Below are 21499 nucleotides of genomic sequence, written 5' to 3'. Positions count from 1 at the left end.
CGAAGAAGCCTATATTTTTGTCAATAAAAAAAAAGATGATAATCTAACTGCAAATGTTGGAGGAACTCCAGCTGCCTTCCCTCTTCCCCGTGTGACACGGTTATGGGCAGTTTTCCAAGCCACTGTCGGCACAATGAATATCGTGCTCGACGCCAAGGATAGCGGTGCCACTTTGTCAGGCGTTGCTGCCCTCTCCATAGACAAACAATGGGACAGCCAGCGCAAAGCGGTTTAATGCCCGGGGTCCACAGGGCAAGTCAGCAGCGCGACACGTCTACAGCGCGAGTCCCGTAGCAGCTCGCCCCCGTTAATCAATTACAGCGGCTCCACCGGCAACTGGAGCTGTGCGACAACCCCCGTCTGCCGCGCGACAACTCTCTATTTTAGGATGCTCTTCTATTTTTGTCGCGTTACGCTCCCCTACGCGACCCTCCAGCAGATAAAAACTACATGAAATAGTGTGCTAAACGAGCACAATGTGTTTTTAAATGAAAAAAACATTATCAGAGGTGATATGTGATGATTTTGTTTCATGCATTTACTCATGTTTATCCGTGACATTGTGTAAATGTCCGTGGCGGACATTTGAAAGCGAGTAGATGACAAACAGTACAGTAAACTTGTAGATAACTCAAATATATGTAATAACTTAGGTGGAAAATGCTTTAACATTTCATGGCTCAGCAAACGGTAAACAACCCCGCTGGTTTCTCTACGTGTCGCTTCCGTATGCAGTCAGTGGAGCCCAAATGAATACGCCGCGACGCTACGCTGACATGACGCTTACGTTTGCAGCCGGTGGAACCCGGGCGTTACAGCTGATCATGTGTAGAGGCCTTTAGGGACCATTCACCACGGTACCGCTGCTGGGCAGGGTGGAAACAAAGCCCTTTTCACACAGAGCGCGCAAAGCGCAGACCTCCGCCAACGAACCCATTCATTGTGTATGTGCTACCGCGCCGCCAGCCTGCGCTCGAATTGAAATTTTTTTAATTTCACCGCAACACGCTGTGACGACACCTCGGCGCCGCGCGTCCAATAGCAGAGAAGAGCCTGAAGTAGACCCGGAAGTGGTCACCATGTAGCTGTAGCTCCTGAACGAGCCTGTGCTCCCCCAAATCCTGTCCTCTGCGCCCTACCCCGCGGTGGGCGCCGCGAAAGCTCTGTGTGAAAGAGGCTTAAGTCCTTAATTCCTGCAGAGTTTCAGAGGACCTGGAGAATGTTTTAGGATAGTAATAACATTATATAAGATAATCATATTGCAAAGATAATATATATAAGATAATAACATTATAAAGACAAAATTAAATTGCAATACTTTTTCAAAACTTGATGATTTTACCTTTCTGTACATTTTGTATACAAATTCATTAAATAATTTTGCTTGTAAATGTCTATTTGCATCACGTTTATTACGGAAAACACATTATTTGATCAATTTACATTGTGCCCCTAAAGTTCTTTGTGCGCTCCTTACTTTTTCAACTTAGGAGCACATGTGCTCCTTGGGAAAAAAGTTAGCATCAAACCCTGTGTAACCACATTCAACTCAAGCATTTGAATGTTAGCCTGCACAACGACAGCTGCTGCTGCTAGCGGTGCTAGCCACACATAGCCCAAATTGACATTGTTCACCTGGAGATGCTGTGATCCCGCCCAGGCCGGGGAAGATAACGCAGCTCATCACGACAATGACCTCGCAAGATATGCTTCCACTTAACTTTGTTGAAGGTAAAGGCTTCAGGAAGTTAATGGAATATGTTGAGCCTGAATGTTCACATTCATCCCGCACAGCACAAAGTGTCTCGTACATTTAAAATCCTACATGGTTGTTGAAGATTGTTATTAAAGACTTCAAAGGGCTCTTAATGCACATAATATTTTTGGGACAATGTTTCAAATACTTAACAATAAACTGTGCTACATTTTGATTGTTTTCTGAGTGTTTTCCTCTTTTTAGACATGTCTTAATTAATATTTTTCGTTTAGTCGACAGGGAAATTAGTCGCCAGGAACATCCCTTGTGTCCAGACAACTCATGCTCCGAATATCACATAGAGCCCCTTTAACTCTAGAACTATCCTTATTGCTCATAGTTCCCTCTTTTTCCCAGTTTAAGACTGACTGATATGGTAAATGGTGAGTGGGCCGCACTTATATAGCACTTTTCTCACTGAGCAGACAAAGCACACTGGGGGCGGCTGTGGTTTAGGAGATAGAGCGGGCCGACCACTAATCGTAAGATCGGTTCAAGATACTTGACTCCAAATTGCTCCTGATGGCTGAGCCATCAGTGTGTGAGTGCATGTCAATGTTTAGATGAGCAGGGGGCACATTCTATGGTAGTCTTGGCCACCACTGTGTTAGTGTGTGTGACTGGGTGAATGTGGTTGTGTAGTGTAAAAGCGCCTTGGGTGGTTGGAAGACTAGAAAGGTGCTGTACAAGTGCAAGTCTAGTTACTCTACAATTTGCTTTTCAGTCAACTATGAACACAATCTCACACACTGATGGCGCTCGGCTGGCCATTGGAAGAAATCTGGGGCTCAATGTCTTGCTCAAGGACACTGTAACTTGACAGGACAGGACAAAAAAGGCTGGGGATTAAACCAGCAACCGCACAATTACTGGACAAAGTTACAAGTCACTGATGATCATTGATACATCAATGACGACACACGCTGTGTTGAAAAAGCAGACACGATTCCCATTTTTTTTTACACACCATTTCACACACCATGTAGGGCTGAAAGTCCCTGAAAGTCGGAGATCAAAATCATCAGTCAGAAACCCCTTGATCAACTGAGATTGTTTTTGATATTGCTCCTCGCTTTCACACTGCTCTTCAGTACAGGCTGCTGCAGACACAGAGGCAGCTGCCTTGAGGAGGGGGGACTTTGCCCCGTAAGGCTCTGAAATAACATCATCTTCTGCCCTCTGCTTAGAAGTGATACATTTACCACTCACAGCAACTTAATATTGTACAGTATCTGGCTTCTGTTTTAGCGATGGCAAAAAATGTTGTGGCACATTTCCAATTTGTCGTTAGTGCAGTTAGCTTGTTTACTATATTACATGAATGCCGCTGTTAAAATGAATGTCCTGCTGAACCCCGCTCAAACATTAAAACTCTATGTGGAGAAAAAGTAAGAAATTGTTTAACACTCATATTAAACCGCCAAATCCTATTTAAGTGAGATATTTACCTGACGCTATGAGATATTTATTATTGGGTGCAGCCCTAGTTTCATGTATATCGTTTGACTGCTCTGCAAAGGTGAACTAAAAATATGGGTTATGATTATTTCCTGTTTTATAAAAACATAGTGTTTATTGTATAACTGGCTACAATAATGGTTATATCATGATACACTCATTGTATCGTCATTGAGCTCTTCTACAACCCCATCCGTAGTACAGTTACAACAGCATACCTCTTAAGGTCTATTAAAAATTACCTTTTTAAACATAGAAACCAATTGTCCATTTTGTCCTTAACTTAGACATGGCAGGATGTTTTTTAAGAGAAATTATTTTTTTAAATGTGGATCATTTTATTTGTAAACCTGAACTGCTTTGATTTACTGATCAATCACAATGAAGAACGGTCAGGAATTCAAGCAGCATGGCTGCTCGTGACAACAAGGAGGACAATGAACACAGGCAGAGGGGAAAAAATATTTAAAAAATATATATTTTGCCACAAGAAAAACTCCTACTGTGAACAGAGATTGGACAGCTGAGGGGTGTGAGAGTTTTTATTTGCACCATGTTACCATCTGAACCCCTGGAACTCCAACTGCAAGCTGTTACTGTGAGCGAGAGCTTGTCTGTGATGTGCTTGTTTAATCAAAGTTTTAAATGAACACAGTATCATAACTCCTACCGTGAGCTGAGAAAACCACAGCAGATTCTCGTGGATGGCGTTGACGCACCAAGCCTGACTCAGTGCCAGAAGCCCAGCTAATAACAGCCCTGCTGCCATGGAAACACACTGTCGCCAAGGCCACCGGGGTAGAATGTCTGAACCGGAACAAGTACCGGATCCTCCATGCAGACAAACCTCCCCAGTGCCCTCCTGTGTGGCATTCGACCTTTCTGTCCACCACATCATGTTACTGCTGCATCTCCCTTCAGCTGCTGCATCTCGTGAAAGGCCTGAATTATGTTGCAGCTTGCTCAGCTTAACTCTCTTACGAAGCTCCATTGCCTGAGAAGACGGAGATTATCAATAAGTTCTTGGATCCTTTGATGAGCTGAATTCAGGTAGATAAACAGCATGCTCCTGGGCTGAGCTATAGAACTGATCCAAATCCATTACGGCAATAAATGTAAATGCGGTGTGTTTTTCTTCTCTTGAAGTCAGTCCAAATAAATTAGCTTTTTAATCGCTTCAAGTTCCTTGCCAAAGGAAATATGCAAAAGCTTTCTCCAAGGGAATGAGCAGCTAGTTTCCTTCCCAATCCTTCTTTTGAGTTTGCTCGAGGCAAAACAAGCCTTGGCTTTTCACCAAGAACTCTGATGAGATGGCTAATCCTCAGTTTAAATTAAGGTCAAAGAGAATAGGCCTAGTTAACAAGTTCACATATTGCTTATTACCCTGAAAGCTAGTTCACTTCTCAGAAGGCACCGATCCTCTTCCCTCTGTTTCTCTCTGTTACCGTTTCCTCTTTGTGGCTCTTTGAATATTTCCCATCTCTCTGATGGTGCTTTAAGTATCCAAGAGAGGGTCCATCCAGCTTTGGCCTTGCTTCGTATTTCCTCTGCTTTATGTCTTCCAGAGCTTTAACAAGGATCAACATCTGCCTCCCTTGAACTCCAACAAACATTTCTAAACAAAAAGTAATCGTTCTCAACAAATCAGCTAAGTCTGAAGAGAAAAGCAAGCCTAAAGACTGAGCCGCAGTAAGTCTACTAACAGGCTGGGCTGTAGATAAGTGGAGCAGCCAGAGGGAGGGAGAGAAAAGACAGTCACTACTGGTGACCTCTTGTCTATAAAAGCACACATGCACACCGGAAAAGAATAAGATGGAGTGGGGGTGGGGACAAGCGAGGGGAACATGTTGGAACATCATTCGGAAAATGCGGGGAACATTTGTCAGAGGGTTTGTGGATCTGGAACCAACGTCAAGCCATAAGCACATGTCTGAAATAAACTGCACTCTGCACTGGGACTGACACAGACATGGCTTCACACCTGAAGAATTCAAGAGGCAAGATTAAATCACTCCATACCTTAGAGGAGACATGGTAATAGTAAGCATTGTAAAAGTATGTGTAAATGAGAGAGAAAGAATGTGACGAACTTGATAACAAACCCTGCAGACCCTTTAACCTGAGGCTAACACTGCTACCACATTCCCTTTACAACACAATGGAAAAGGAGCCACATGTGAGATTATTAAAACCAGTCCCCTTTCTGTTCAACAACAGCTTCCTCACAGACTTCCAACATTTTGATACCATCAGTCACATTGGGTCAGGTCAGACAGCAAACAACCGCAAAGTACGAACACCTAGCTGACTGACTTCCAAACTCACAAATTACTTTCCAGCATGTTTCACGGTCTTTTCCATTCTACTTGACCTAGACACACTTAAGAGACCATGTGTGTGTGTGTGTGTGTGTGTGTGTGTGTGTGTGTGTGTGTGTGAGAGAGAGACAGTAAGTGAAAGAGTGCGAGTGAGAGACAGTGGATCTCAAAGGGCAAGAAACGAAGTACATAATCTTAACTAGCTGAGGGAGCAACAGCGAACAGTTCAAGGTAAGGTCAGACTTCAGTGTCAGCTGGCATAGCTGCAAGTGTCAACAGTGTGTTGGCCATACACTACAACATTTACTGTGGCTTAGAAAGGTGCATGTGTTTTTAGCTGGACAATGTAGCATGTGCTGCATGTGGACTTTAGAGCATGTCCATACTAAGTTAACTAAATATGAAAATGTATATTTGGCCCTCTGTCTCCACCAAGCTGGAATTTTTTGGACTTCAACTGAGCTTTAAAACTGTCTCCAGTGTCAGACACATTTATGGGACAAGTGTTTTCAGTCAGTGAGTGATAGATCCTTCACATCAAGAATACTTTATCTTCCATTTTTAGGATAGCATGAAAAATAGAGCAGATATGCCGTTCACATTGAAAAACACTAAGCTAACTAAACTAAAGCTAAACTAAACTCCACGTAACATTCAAGTTGCAGCTACAGTTTACGTCTTCGTCTGTAAAAACATGGATGACTCACATGGATGATTCACACACAAATTTTGTTATAATTAGTGTAAGAATTCTTGAGTTATGGCCAAAAATATGTTTTGTGAGGTTACAGTGAACTTGACCTTAGATTTTCAACCAACTAATTCTGATAAGTTCATTCTGGAGTCCAAGTGGACATTTGTGCCAAATTTGAGGAAACTCCCTCTTGGTACTCTTGAGACATTGCGTTTTTAAGAATGAGGTGGGCGTAGGGTCACTTTGACCACCAAAATCTGATCAGTTCATTGCTGAGTCCACGTGGACGTTGTGTGCCGGATTTGAGGAAAATTTGAAGATGTATGTACGTATGGACAGACGGATAACCTGAAAACATAAGGCCTCCTGCCACAGTTATCACCAATGCAGAGGTATAAAAAAGTAACCATAATATGCTCTTACACAAATTTGATTGGCAAAGATAACGCCCTGCCTTGTGATGGCAAAAGTTGAGCAAGATTAGATTATTTTTGCCAGACAATCCCGCGTTTCACTATTCGAGCCCTTTGTGGCAGCACCTCTGCTGAGTCTATGAAGTGGGCTTACTGAAATGAATAAGAGTCTGTCTGAACACAGTCCAGGAGATGAGTTATGCCAAAAGAACTAGCTCATAGAACCCGTTGTCCAACTATGTGGGAAATGTGAAAAGGAATACTTATATATATATACCTGTTCAGAACGGCGACACTAGAAGGCGGAGTGAAAAGTCAGCCATTATTGAGAGGGAGAAGACTCCAAATCCTTTACAAATCGGATTAGGGGTAGTTCAGTTTTTGTTCAGCATTAAAACAGTCATTTTTGCGATTCCATTGTCCAAAGTTTTGGATGACATCAACAGAATCAGTCCAGTCCATCTGTTTGTTTGTCTTTTGTTCTGTTTTATTTTACCCCTCTGTTGAGGTACCTACCAAATTTATTCTATACTAAAAGGCAGGGCTTGAAACACTGCAGTCCATTGACTGGTCAAGACAGAACTGTCACTTTTGCTTGACAAGGACTCAATGCGCAAACCCAGTATTTTTGAATATCCCATCAATTGGGCAACCCCATTCCGTGGAGCAGTGACGTGGCTATTACCACCCGCTAACAACTCCACCTTCAAATGTACAGGTTCAAAGGGTTCTATCACAAAAAAGTTTGGTGGAAACATGGCAATGGTGTTGCCCTGAGTCAGTTTATTCAGGTCACTTTCTCATCTCACCTAGTGGACTGGCAGGTGTGAATGTTAAATTGATAATTTCAGAAAGTTACTGACAGCTCCACCCCGAACCGACACCAGAATGCTGTTGAGCTATTGGCTCGTCCAACAAGAAGTTCTGATGAAGTCTGTCCCACTGCTGACCAGAGGAGTCAGAAGAAAAGATTTAGCTGTTTTTCTGTTGTTTGGGTATTTTAGTGTTGATGGACATCCTTACTAAAACAGTCTTAATGTGCTTGTGTGGCTCAATGATGCTTTGACAAATAAACAGCATTTTCAGATTCAGCCGGCTCTGGGTGAATGTCGTCTTGGACAGAGACTTTGATGGCATTACCAGGAGTCAACACGACTCACACACACATGCACACCCACATGTGCGTGCAATGTGCGATGATGTCAGCCAGGAGCCCACTTATATGAGAACATTTCAGGGAAATGTTCGCCAGGCCTGTAAAGTGACTTGCATTTATTATGAATGAAAGCATCTGTCTGCTCCTTCCCTTCACTCACTCACACACACACACACACACACACACACACACACACACACAAAAACAGCACAGGACCGCAAACTGTGTTGGTACGGATTCCGCTCAATTAATTGGATGTGCTGCTTTGTCTCTCTGTGACAAAAACTCACAAATTATCCTGTGCAGATTGCCTCTATGTGGGTCAAGACGTATTGCACATTTGCATGAGAAACAGATGAAGCTCCTGGCTGGCACTGTGAATTACTGCCGACAGATGAGACAAATTCTGAGTCGTAGATTTTGGAGGGCCTGCATGCTCAGTTGTTTTGTTTGATTCCCCACTCTTCTGTTTTACACAAAAAGGAAAGTCTATTCCGTGATTAGGATAATGCTTTTACAAAATCGGAACCAATATGTGCAGATGAAACTCTGCAATCTGCTGTTGTCACTAGCTTTGACTCACCACTCCCTGCGTGCTGAGCACAACTTCCACCTAGGGATGTCAACATTTAATGATAATCAGTTAACCACCAAGAACATTTCTGACCAGTTACGCATGTCGTTCTATAAGTTAACTTTGACACTCAGTTTACTGCACTGCGCACCAACTGGGTCCAGTGAGAGCTAGCTAGGGGCACCGCTCATTCAGGGACTCCCACTCGTAATAGGGATGTAAATGGTCAACCACAGAGAATATTTTTGACCACTTACACATGTACTTTGCCACTCTTCAGTTTACTGCAGTGCGCAACAACTGGGTCCAGTGGGAGCTAGCTATCCTTAGTGGCACAGATCATCCAGCCATTACTGCTAGTAACACTATCCCAACCCTCCAGTGTTGCTGAGGAAACGTTGCGTTCCCCCCTGGCCTCCCGCCAGCTCGCCCTGGTGAGTAAACAGCTCCATTTAGAGCCATTAAACCCCTTTAACACTGTTGACTATGTTATCACTGTTATCACTGTTAGCAGTGTCAGCACGGCTAGTGGTGCTAACATTGTGAACAATACTAAAAAGCTGTTACGGTTCAAAATTAAGCTGCTTACTCCCCCAGGCAACCTGGGGGGAGGCCAGAGGGTGAGTACAATGTTTCCACAGGACCACGCTCCGCCACCGGAACAACGGAATTGCCGAATAAGCAGCGCAGCAAGCTAGCTAGCTAATGTTAGCTCCCTCTCCATATGTGTTGCGCGCTTCAGAGCAGCCAAGAAACCAGGGGAGATAGAGTTTGGGCAGTGGGCACCATGTTTTAACATATCACAGTTGGCTAGCTGTGTGTCTACAAAGCCAATAGAAACTAAAATAAAGCACAAGACATTTACATCAAAAAAAATAAAACTTCATCACCTGTAAAAGTATAGCACTTTGAAATGCAGCCCTAAAGCTCACTGAGTCAACAGAGCGCTGAAGTGAAAGTAGAGGCCTCTTTTTCTTAATAATTAATCGGTCTTTTTAAAGTAAAATTAATCGAAACTCACAGCCCTTGCTGGTAATATTGTCCCAGCCTATGGTATCCTTGTAGAAACATTAAAACAAAATTAACCAAAATTGACAACCCTACTTCCACCAAAGTGTCAAACTCAAACTCCACAGTGTATTAATTTCAACCTCTCCTACTCTTTAATACTTGTTATTACCAGTGTTGGGGAGTAACTAGTTACATGTAACACAGTTACATGATTAAATTACTACATCCATGTAATTGTAATCAGTTACAGTTACTGAGATAAAATATGTAATTATAAAAATGTTGGTGATTACAAAGAGGTTACATATAAATATATTATTTTTGGTAACAAGTTTATATGTAGAATATAACATTCGTTCTGTTGCTTTGCATCTTTTCGTTGTGCAGGAATTCTTCCTTTGGCATATTTTCAGGCAGATCAGAAAAGTTGTTTGGACAAATTTGTGTGCAACACTTATGCACTTATGTTTTAGGACTTTTAAGCTTCATCGCCTAATTTAAAACATTTGTTAGAACAGTAATCAAAACGTAATAAAAGCAATACGTTACATTACTGTGATGAAGTAATTAAAATAGTTACATTAATTACTACATTTTTAGCAGGATAACTAGTAATATGTAACCTATTTCATTTCAAAAGTAACCTTCCCAACACTGGTTATGACCACGTGTTGGATTCATAGTTTGTATCAATGTAGCCATATCTCAGACTGCATTTAAACGTTACACCTCTATTTATGGTATAAACCTAAAGAGCCATTTGGATACAAAAATCCAGCAGTATCGTAACTTTATATGCAAACCACTCAACATGAGACTAAACCAGGCCACAGTGAGTGACCTGCATTCCTTTCATCGGTTGACTCATTCATCTATCAAAACAAATGACTATTACTGCACCACTAAATTAGGCAAAAACAAAAACAAAAGATGTAAATGAACGCTGTTCATTTACATTTCGCCCCAGTTATGACTCTGACAGAGCAATCTGTTCTGCCATGTCAACCAGATTGAAGGCTGCTATGTATATCTCTGTCTGAACCAGAGTGCTGGTGAAGCTTTGGAAGGGGGATTTAAAAATGACATCATATCTGGCAGGGCACAATGTTCTGTTGCTGTACAACAAACACTGAACAGACTCTAAAAAGGTCTGCGTAACCACCAGTCGCCCTGGTGCTTCAAGACTTCATGTGGTTCATTTGAAGGGCTCGAAAATCAATCTGCTGCAGCTCATGGAAAAACAATCATCCCATTTCAAAATGAAGTGTTTATGACGTGTTTTTAACGGAGAACACTGGAGGAGGGGATGTGTCTGATTGGCACTTATTTTGAAGCTACATTTCCTCTTGAGATAAGCAAAAATGTGTGTGGAGCTTTTAAATGTTAAAACCAGCAGATATTTTCCATCTGTGAATATCCACATCTGTGATGTGGTTGATGAATCTTCCACATGGATGTCAAATCCTTAGATAACCTCCACATAAAAGTGTCAGGTACATCAATCCTGTCATCTCTGCTGCCTCTTAACAAGTGCCTCATAAAAAGACATAAAAGGCTCCATGTGTTTTCGGCATTTCCAGATCTTTCTTCTGGGCTGGCACAAACACGGCAAAAGTTGGTGTTAAAATGTCAGTGAGATATACAGCCAGTAGGTTTACAGCTCTTACTAATCCACTGAGACATTTACATATACATTATGTTGCGTAATCGGTGGACAAAAGACTTGGCAACAATAACAACGGGCCTACACCTTGCAATTGTTGTTTTATCAATTAATCTAACAATCCTTTTTCAATTAGTTGATTTATCCAATGACTAATTTATAGACTGTTATAAAGATTATATTTTAATGTCTTGATTAAAGGACTGCTCTGTCACACAGATCAATTTAATCACTGTATATCAGCAGCCCTTTCCCTCAACTGGAGAATCAGTTTTTTTACTCAAGTACTTGACTTGAAACTTAAAATCATTAATCATTGGAGTAATATGCAGTTAGGACAATCACTGGCAAGTGTGTTTTGTATCAGTGTTGGTCAAGAAAAGTAACTGAAATGATTTACATACTGTAACAGCAGTTTGTTACAGTCAATGTTACTTTAAAGGGTAAATTTTCAACCTGGACCCTAGCTTCCCATGTTTTTGTGTCTAAGTGACCAATGTGATCTTCAATTTTTGAAAATTATTCCAGTATTGAGAGAGAGAAAGGGCAACGGCCAGCAGCTGCGCAACGCCCACAATATAACCAGATGGGGCAATTGTGCACTGTCACTGAACATCCATTAAAAGTGGTTATTTTTTTTACCACAGACAGGCTCAGGTTGTTATCATAAGTGCCTGAAGTGACTCTTTACCTTTTGCTTGAACTTGATCTGATAATCTAGGCCCATTTGTGGCAAAAATAACACTTTTAATGGACATGCAGTGACATTGCACAATTGCCCCCATTATGGGCATTTTGTGGCTGCCGCTTGCAACCCTTTTTCTTTCAATACTGGACCAATTTCAAAATTGTTGATCACATCAGTCATTTACACACGAAAACATGGGATAAGAGGGCCAAGGTTGAAAAATTATGAAGTTAACCTTTAAGTCATTTTCTCACTCCTGCGTTATTGAATTAAACAGAAATGATAAAACAGCCAAATAAGAACATTAGATGACACACAGTGTAATGTTACCAGTGGTGCAAAAGGTTTAAGGGATTACTAATAAGCGAAACACAATCCGCATGTTTATAATCCTAATATATGATGCTTGGTTGGGGACAAAATGTAAACAGTAAGGTGTTGTCTGCTGCGGTCTTAAAGAATAAATTTAACTTATGGTGATGTTAGGTTGCTGTTAGACCACACCATTAATACAGGTACGTGCCTCCCTTTGGGTGTGGCAAGTAGGAGAGCAAACAGTGACTGCAGTGAAAAAAAGGCTAAATGCTCACAAATATGGATTGAAGCAGAATATTGTATCACATAAAAACTGGTTGTGAACTTTAGAAAAGATGACATCTATCCTTTTTCAACACATATTGACTTTTAGACTTTATTGGCTTATTAGAAATATTTGGTTCACACAAGTCAGAAACAATCCTACACAGCCACCCCTAGAATCTAATTCTACAAATAGTAAGATACTAGTAATATCAGCCTAATTTATATCTGCATCTGCGCAGAACTAACAGATTTAAACAGAATAAATTAAATGGAAAAAGAAAGAAAAAAAAGCTGTGAAGCATTCGAATGTTGTAGAAAATTCCCCACAAAAACCTGACAATTTAAATTTGCCCTACTAAAGGCAAATAGCTTGTGAAACACTATTGATTTTTTCTTGTGAATTTTGAATGACAACACACACTGAGTCTCAGTTATTTTATTAAACGTCCTTCATGCCATGCTGCCTTGCTAAAGTTAATGTTACACAATGCCATCCTTCTGCAGTTTGGCCTGGTATGTTTGCTTTAATCGTTGTCCAGACACTACTTGCCTAAAACTATTTGTTGTGAAATATACCCAAAAACAACACCTGTAGCATCTAGTCTATATGTCGGCCTAAATACAGTGAAAAAAACACCAGTGGCCTCCAGATACAGCAGATGATAGCCCATGAATTCAACACAACAGGACACTAATTTAGGGTCTTACAAGTTGCGATATCTTTTCGGTGCTTAAACCAGTAGATACCCACCTACCTGTACTGTCATGTAGACTGAATTCATTCTTTGAATGTTTCTAATCATTGCATTAGAAAATCAGGAAAACTTCCCTCTGCATGGCTCATGACAAGCTCTGTGGATTATCTTGATTAACCGGGTCATGATGTCTGGAAAGAGACATTGCTCTTGAGTTTTTCAAATGTATGTTTTTGGCACTTTGAGCACCACAAGCCTTCTAGTTACATTATATTGGAGAGAAAGCAGACATCTCTATGGCCAATACCTCTAACACTGCAACTCACACCAAAACAATCCAGGCTGATAAATAGCACCACAGGTAAGAGGAAAAATATGTATTTTGATTTGGGGGTGAACTGTCCTTTTGAGCAGAAAAGCCTAACCAAAGACAGGGGTCATAAATTAGCCTTGGATATAAATCATATATGCAGTACATCTGTTTATGTTATTTTAACCTGTTACAAGATGTTTTGCATTGTCCCTGACAAATAAACTAACAAACCAATGACAGTTTCATCGTCTGATCTATAATAGCAGTCTGCTGCCTGCACTGCCACTGCTGTTGCTGCAATGGGCCTTTTTCACAGCAGACATTCAGACTTGTAGCAGAAGAGGCACAAGTGTTACGAATAACATTAACATTGACAAAGCGGCACAGCAACTCTTATTGGCATGGTCAAACATTCCTTTAGATGTAGACAATTGAGAGACATTCAGCAATCTTACATTAACTTACTAGCTGTCTGTTTCAACCCAAGGTGCACCCCTGTAACGCCCTCCTCTGACACTTCACTACCACTTCACTTGGCCTAAAAGATTGTAACAATGGAGAGCTTTTACCTTTATGTTGGAGAACCACAGGTCGTTCTCATGCAGTGTGGCCATGTAGATACAGCACAGCAGGCCCAGACCAACAGACACAGACCAACCAACTGATGTCCAGATTATTGCCCCCCATGACCAGTCACCTGCAGGAGCAATAACATGTCAGTAAGTGTCAAGTGAAACTTTTGAGTTTTAAAAAAACATAGCATTGCACAGAAGACACTTAAAGATGTCACATCAGGAAAAGCAAAGGTGTAATGAAGGTTGAATTCCATTTAGCTGCTTCAGGGTCCTGGTATTGTGGATACTTTGGATCAACTTACACTCAGACCAGGGGCGATTGCTCTGAGACAACAAGGGAGTCTTAAACTCCCATAAAATTTCATACAAGAAGTGGTCAAATATGCACTATTGAATTCACATTCAAATAAGAATTTACATTGCATTAAATGTGCGCTAGGATGCGTTTAACATCATGACTATGATGTTCAAACGTCAGCTGTTTATCACCAGTTTTAAAACGCGACCTCCCTGTCATACATTCTTGTGTCAGCACAGTGGACTGGACGCGGAGCCTTCAAGCATTCCTATGAGACAGCGCTGAGCAGGTTTTTTTCATGCAGCAAAGCGAGACTGTCATTGGATAAATGTGACAAAATCATCACTTTCAGGGAGGCTCAGCTTCCCTGGGACCTAATGGAGCAGTAGGCGGGAGAGGACGCTCGGTGTATGCATGATGATTGGAGGAATTGTCTAAAAGGCTGAACCCCTTTGTGATTGACAGTGCATTGGAAATACACACCGGCATCTTCGCATTTTGAGCTCAGTACCATGCGGATATTTGGGAGTGGAGTCTTCTGACAGAGTGCCACCCGGTGTTCCTTATTTCCATAAGCCATATAGCTCATTTTCACCGTTAAACCCATCTGAAAATCTTTGATGTGTGTTTTGCTGTGGTTCTATGGCATGAGTGTGGTTGAAATGTTTTGCTGTGGTTCTATGGCATGAGTGTGGTTGAAAAACAGCTTCAATTAAATGTTCCTTTTAAAAGTTACTGCCTCGCTACAATATGACAAATTTTATGATGTAAATTTAAAGTGAGCTTCCCCTGTTTGAAAGACCAGCAGCCGCCACTGACTCAGACAGTACTAGCTTGTTCGACATGTTGTCCGACCACATCAGAAATAGAAAGTGTGTTTCAGCCACACTGGAGAGCTGTGTGAAGCCGGATGTCATAAAGAGGGGGACACGATATTGTTTAAACATGGAGATAGCGCTGTTGTATTGAAATGTGTTCCCCCCTGTTAATGGGCAGTGCCAGCCGTGATGATAGGGTTCAGGCTTCGGGTCTGGTTTAGATTTAGGTGGGGGGAACACATACTGTATTGACGGACAAACCTTCTTCATCACAACACCAGCACATATTTGTATGCAGTCTCTCCTGGAGGGAGGGCATTCATAGTGTTGTACTTGGTTGTTGGTTGATCGAAACAGTAAATTTATGATGGCTGCATTCTGTGAAAGTGCTGCACGAAGCCATGGCACTGTGTCAACATGGCAACACCAGATGGCTTTTGTTATGTGGATACTACAGAAATACAGGTAACTCATATAGTATAAATGACAGTATAAAATTTTTCCATCTGTGTAATGCAGAAAAAAAACTTAAAAAAATAACTTCGTTATGCCTGGTGTCCTCTGAGGATGCAACCCAAGCAAAATGTGACTGCATATACATGTGTACAGAAGATGTAGGAGTGTGGACTTTAAGCAACAGAGTGAGTTATGAAAATGTGGTATTTCTTTGAAGAACATTTCTTTGCATTCAGCACCCACAGCAGGTCAGAGGTCAGGGTAACATACAGAACACAGGTCCCTGAGCTGGATCTGGCTCAAGGACACTTTGGCAGGGTGGGTGGCTGGCAATAGTACTAACCCCTCAGTCAAAGGGCGCTCTCTGTAGTCACCAGGCCACACTGCTGCTGCTACCCTAAAAGACGTGTATGAGAAGCAGCTGGGTGGGAGGATGGCTCACTCACCGTGCAAGATCTTCTCTTGATGATGGTCGGTGCAACAGTTGGGATGTTGGGACTGAAACTCTGCACCAAGGGGGGGCTCCTTCCCCTTGCTGCCCTTCCTCTGACGCAGGGCTGTCATGTTGAAACACTGAAACAACCACACAAGGGGGGGCTGTGTCTGATTACACAGATATGATTCACACATGAACAAAGTGAAGACACACATACACGCAGGCATGTAACCGACCTCAACACACACACACTAACAGCGTGTGTGCAATCTGAGCCAAAGCAAACAACGTTTGTTTTCCTTCACTGTCTGCAGCCTTTCATTCAGTGTGATAGATGGGCTGGACAGGCCTGCTTACAGCGGCATTTCCTGCTCACGTCGCAGTCAGAATAACGTGAAACACCAGATCCCATCCATCGACACCCACAGCACCCACATCACCGGCAAACTACATTAATCCTACCGTATCTAAGCCAGGTGGTAGGCTACGCCAAACACAACAGCAAATGTACAAGTCCCTGCTGAAATATTGGGAAATTAGCAGTGAGGAGACCAGTGAGGCACAAAATACCCTAAAGTACGGTAAGGGAGATTTAAACTCCTATTGTGAGGCATACTTCTACAGCCTTTACGCAAAATGAATGTTCATTTTGCATAAAGGCGCGCTCCCGTTATGGACGCCAGCTTTTCTTTCTGTCTTGACAGCAACAAAGACGAATACGATTTGCGCCGACGGTAACGTTACATTTATAAACCTCACCCTCCTCTAGAGCAGCGGTTGGTAGGATGGTCCGACAGCTCTCCTCTACCTCCCTCTCTCCCCCTATTTCTCTCTATCTCCCTCACTCTTTCATTTTCCTCTCCTCTTTTCTCCCTCCCGTTAGAATTCATCGGTCAGCTTCATACCGCACTGGGTTTCACCACGGGACAGTACCGGAACACAAGAGAGGCCGCCTTCAAAATAAAAGCGTGAGAATATCACTTAGAGAAAGGCTGCTAAATGGGACAGACATCTCTGCTGGAGTCTTAGCTTGTAGTTACCACTACAGTTATATGGATGAACCTGTGTGTCTGAAACAGTGGAACAGAACTGAAACACAGACACAGTTGTGTGTGTATTGTTCCCACGCCATATGGAGGATATGTGGTAATATCTATGGTGGTAAAAGAAATTAAGAAAAATAAAAGCAGACAATATAATCAGTCTTATTAAAAGAGATAAGAGGCCAGTCAGAATAATGAAACTTTTTTGTCAGTATGAGCAGTCTAAACTAATTATGAGGGATCAGATGAGCATCAGTTAAACTAATAAATAAAAAGTTTATGGACACCATAAACTTGGGTGCAACAAGCACTACAGAGCCATAAGGCTCAGGGGTCAGCTACCTTTACTATTAAAAAAAAATGCCATTTTTGCCCCCCCCCCAAAAAAAAAAAATCTTGTTGTTTGCTAACTTTGAATATGGAGGAAAGAGAAAGAGAAACATGGATGTAAAACAGGCATTAGAGTTGCTGAATGCACTGAGTGAAGGAGAGTCTGACGGTGGGGAGATCTCTGGACTCAGTGATGTGTCCTGGATGGACTCTGGATCTGATGGATCATCATCTAACAGCGACCCAGAGCCTCTGCGCAAAGTGCAGTGTCCCGCCCATCCTCCAAGTGAAGATGGGCCGACTACAGCACTTGCCGAAGGTAAAAATTGGTAGACCTAACTTCTGGTTAGGTAATCATCAAATTATTATGATAGATACACAAGGGGCAGACACACTGAAAGCGACTCCGACATTGTTTTGAATTGGGAGTGTCAAACGAGGACCCAGCGACCAACACTGTTTTTTGTTCAGCCATAATCCCTGTTTGGAGAGCACTATGAGAGAGTGAGAGTGTGAGAGAGAGAGAGATTATCGCTTTCAGTGTGTTTGGCCCTATAGGCTATTCCTCACAAACACACGCACAGCTTTCCAACACCACACACGCAGCGCAATATCTGTGATAAACTCACAGCATTTATGTGTCTGTGTGATGGTGTAATGTTGCACCACATTCGTGAATGCACCATTGCTGAAGCGTGCAGAGCAGGTAGAGAGAGAACCAACTGGGATTTCTCTACTGACAAGGCCTTCATTGCACTGCTGTATGTGAGGGGGGCGTTCTGTGGCAAAAACATCGAAATGCAAAGTTTCTGGGCAGAGCAATGGGGCAATGCGTTCTTCAACACCACGTTATCCAGGAACCACCACAGGATATCATGCGCTACCTGTGCTTTGATCAGAAGGAGACCCGGCGTTGCCAACTGACCAGTGATAAATTTGCACACCTGAGGGAGGTGTGGGACAGGTTCATTCAGAACGCCATTGCATGCTACAGGCCAGGGTCTGACATAACAGTGGATGAACAACTGTTCCCGACGAAAGCCAGATGCCCCTTCACTAATATATGCCCAACAAGCCTGACAAATTTGGGATCAAGTATTGGCTGGCAGCCAATGTTGAGAGCAAGTACATGCTGAATGGCTTCCCATACCTGGGAAAAGATGACAGCAGGCCAGCCACGCAACGCCTTGGAGAGAATGTGGTCCTGAAGCTGGAGAAGCCCTTTGTCAGTAAGCGAAGGAATGAACCAACAATTTTCAATCAGTCATTGATCAGTGCTGTTTTATCTGCTGTTTTTTCTTTTTCTCTGAAGAACCTTGTTAAGGAAAGTGTTATACATCAAGTTTATTGTTATATTATTTTATTGCCATATTGTAATGTTGTGAGCATTAAGGGATTACAATAGCATGTCATTTATACAACTGTGTTGTAAAATGATAAATAAATAGACGTTGTACCTTGAAAATCAATGCATTCTAATAGCAGGTCAATTTTACCCGTTGGTGGTTTTAGGTATACAGCGACCCCTGGCAGTTCTGGTGTCAAACTCTGTGTGGGTGTAAACCCTTACAGAGTCTTTAAGGTCACACGTGAGGTCTGAGTTTCAGAGTTGTAAAGGTCACATGTGAGTCGTTGACCCACCAGGCCATCTTGTGTCATTCCGGTTCGATGGGTCCAGGTGAGAATGGGTGTTAAGTCGTCTGGGAAGGGATGGCTGGGTGGGTCAACGACACAAGAAACTCAAGTAAATCCAGTTGCCTATGATATAGCACTTGAGATTACTAAATTCTTTATTTTCCTCAGAGATATTTTGGTTTTTGGATATGGAATCCATAGTTAGCCTTCCTAGGGAGACTCAAGACTAGTCATCGCTATTGAGGTTCAGCAAAATTTGGAGGAAAAGGAGTCACTGGAGGGGGCCTAAAGGGCCACATGCAGCTCTGGAGCAGCAGGTTTCCTACCCCTGCTATTGGGGAAAGAACAATTTCATCCTCTCCTAGAGGTGGTGACATTGTCAATTCACTGCTCTGCTGAGATTGGATTCATACTCTTAAAGGGTAAGTTTTCAATCTGGACTTCAACCTCTTTTCTCATGTCTTTGAGTCTAAGTGACTCATGGGAACAACAATTTTTGAAACTGGTTTAGAATTAAGCGAGACAGCTGCCGCCACAAGCATTAAGACAGGTTGCAACGTAACCAGCTGGGGCAATTTCACATCATCAATGTACCTCAACTAAAAGTGCTTATTTTTGCTACTGACAAGCTCAATTTAAGTGTCTGAAAGTTATGGACAGGATCCCTACAGACATGGACCTTTTTTAAGAGTTAGAGTAAGAATAAGATCCTTCTTTTTTTTTAAACAGAAAGAGACATAAAATTGTTATTGCCAAACCCACCAGACTCCATTTAAATAAACAATAATTTAAGCATGCATAGACCCACAGTATTTTCACCATCCTGGTTAGACTATCCTGATGACATGAGCTCAACATTCTGTCTGCTCTCTGTATCAGTTGGAACTCTGTGTCACCTCAAACACTTTCAGTGGGTAACCAATCAGCGTAACAAAACACCAAAGATCATCTCCATCACCAGCAGAGGTAGCTGATAAATCAAGCTTTAGCGAAATTCATTTGGAGGAACAGAAAGAGCTTCTTTTCCTCTGAGAAACTCTGTGAGCGCATACGCTTGTTCTTGACTATTGTTATTGACTCTATTTCTGCAATAACTTCACTTATTGCTGTGTTTCTTCTACTAACGTTGAAATTAGTGCTTGTTGCTTTGGAAGCCGCCATTTCTGTTGTGCAAGCTGCAACCTGCATTTATGTCAACAACAACATTGTCTGCTTACATTGTCAACTACAGTGTGGATTCCTGATTGACTCCAATTGGATTTTAATTTCTGGAAACTGTTTGGGGTGGCACCAAATCTAGACTTATACAGAGAGCAAAAAAGAATATTGAGCTGATGTCATCGTGATGGTCTTACCATGCTATATTTTCACATCTAACTGGATGAAATAAAAGGTTATTTAAACCAAACCAGAGTAAGTGGATACATTGAAATTACTGGCTTTGTGTTCACAGCAGTTGAGTTTGTTTTGAGTTAAGTCCGATATCGATAGAAAAAGCTGGGTCAAAGATGCCAGACTTCTGTCCAGCGTATAGCTGCTCAAATGAGCGCAGCTGCAAAACAAGACAATGTGGGATCACCTTTCACAAGTAAGACATTAGAGATCATTTCTCCCCCCACAGCTTGGCTATGCCAGTGCTGTGGGAAAAGGACCTGCAATATTATATTTCAAGTAACGTGTTGCTACCATTTGCTTAGATAATCTTTGAATGTTACAACTTTTGGTCCAGTCTGTCAGAAGGGAATGGAGGGTGGACAATTTTGACAATTATTTATATTTATGGCCACTTCCTCACATTTTTAAGGTTTCCCAAAAATGAAGAGAGGAGGAGGCAGTGGGAGCTGGCCCTAAAGAGAGAGGGATTTGTTGCATCTGAGAGGGCCATGCTCTGTAGTGAGTATTTTAGGCTCGAGGATTTGGATAGGACTGGGCAGACTGTTATACCATCAATTTTCAGCTTCCCACCTCATCTTCAAAGAGTATGTATCATTAGGCAATGAGATTTCAAGATGCATATGATTGATGTGAATGTGTATTACAGTACATTTTAGATACTAAAAACATCTTTAATTGGCATGGTTCTGTAATTTTAGCCGGTAGCAAAGAGGACCACCAATGCCTCTAGAAGAGCAGAAGAGTTCACTGGACTGGACTGGACTGGACTGATCCTCAGGTTCGTCTCGTCTCGTCTCGTCTCGTCTCGTCGTCCTCCGCTTATCCGGGTCCGGGTCGCGGGGGCAGNAGATGCATATGATTGATGTGAATGTGTATTACAGTACATTTTAGATACTAAAAACATCTTTAATTGGCATGGTTCTGTAATTTTAGCCGGTAGCAAAGAGGACCACCAATGCCTCTAGAAGAGCAGAAGAGTTCACTGGACTGGACTGGACTGGACTGATCCTCAGGTTCGTCTCGTCTCGTCTCGTCTCGTCTCGTCGTCCTCCGCTTATCCGGGTCCGGGTCGCGGGGGCAGCAGCCTCAGCAAAGAAGCCCAGACAGTCCTCTCCCCAGCCACCTCCATCAGCTCTTCCGAGGGAACCCCGAGGCGTTCCCAGGCCAGCCGGGCGATGTAATCCCTCCAGCG

At 42.3% G+C, this 21499-nt stretch overlaps 1 protein-coding gene across 3 annotated transcripts in view; it reads right to left on the bottom strand.

The window, feature by feature from the left end:
• Nucleotides 1-17143, bottom strand: part of dpy19l3 (dpy-19 like C-mannosyltransferase 3) — a 104533-nt gene extending 87390 nt beyond the window's left edge. Inside the window, exons 1-3 of one of the 3 annotated variants that reach the window (XM_050049999.1) lie at nucleotides 16664-17143; nucleotides 15915-16041; nucleotides 13891-14018 (exon numbers count right to left, since the gene is read on the bottom strand). In XM_050049999.1, the coding sequence (XP_049905956.1) occupies nucleotides 13891-14018; nucleotides 15915-16032 (246 nt within the window). In that variant the 5' untranslated portion in view covers nucleotides 16033-16041; nucleotides 16664-17143. Of the gene's footprint in view, nucleotides 1-13890; nucleotides 14019-15914; nucleotides 16042-16140 lie in introns of all 3 variants that reach the window. The other 2 variants (XM_050049991.1, XM_050049983.1) reach the window with 2 other exon arrangements.
• Nucleotides 17144-21499: the final 4356 nt, after the last annotated feature.

This window comes from Epinephelus moara, chromosome 1 (assembly GCF_006386435.1).
Source record: "Epinephelus moara isolate mb chromosome 1, YSFRI_EMoa_1.0, whole genome shotgun sequence".
Lineage (NCBI taxonomy): Eukaryota > Metazoa > Chordata > Actinopteri > Perciformes > Serranidae > Epinephelus > Epinephelus moara.
The sequence above is the reverse complement of the archived record's forward strand: the minus strand, read 5'-3'. Positions and strand labels throughout refer to the sequence as shown.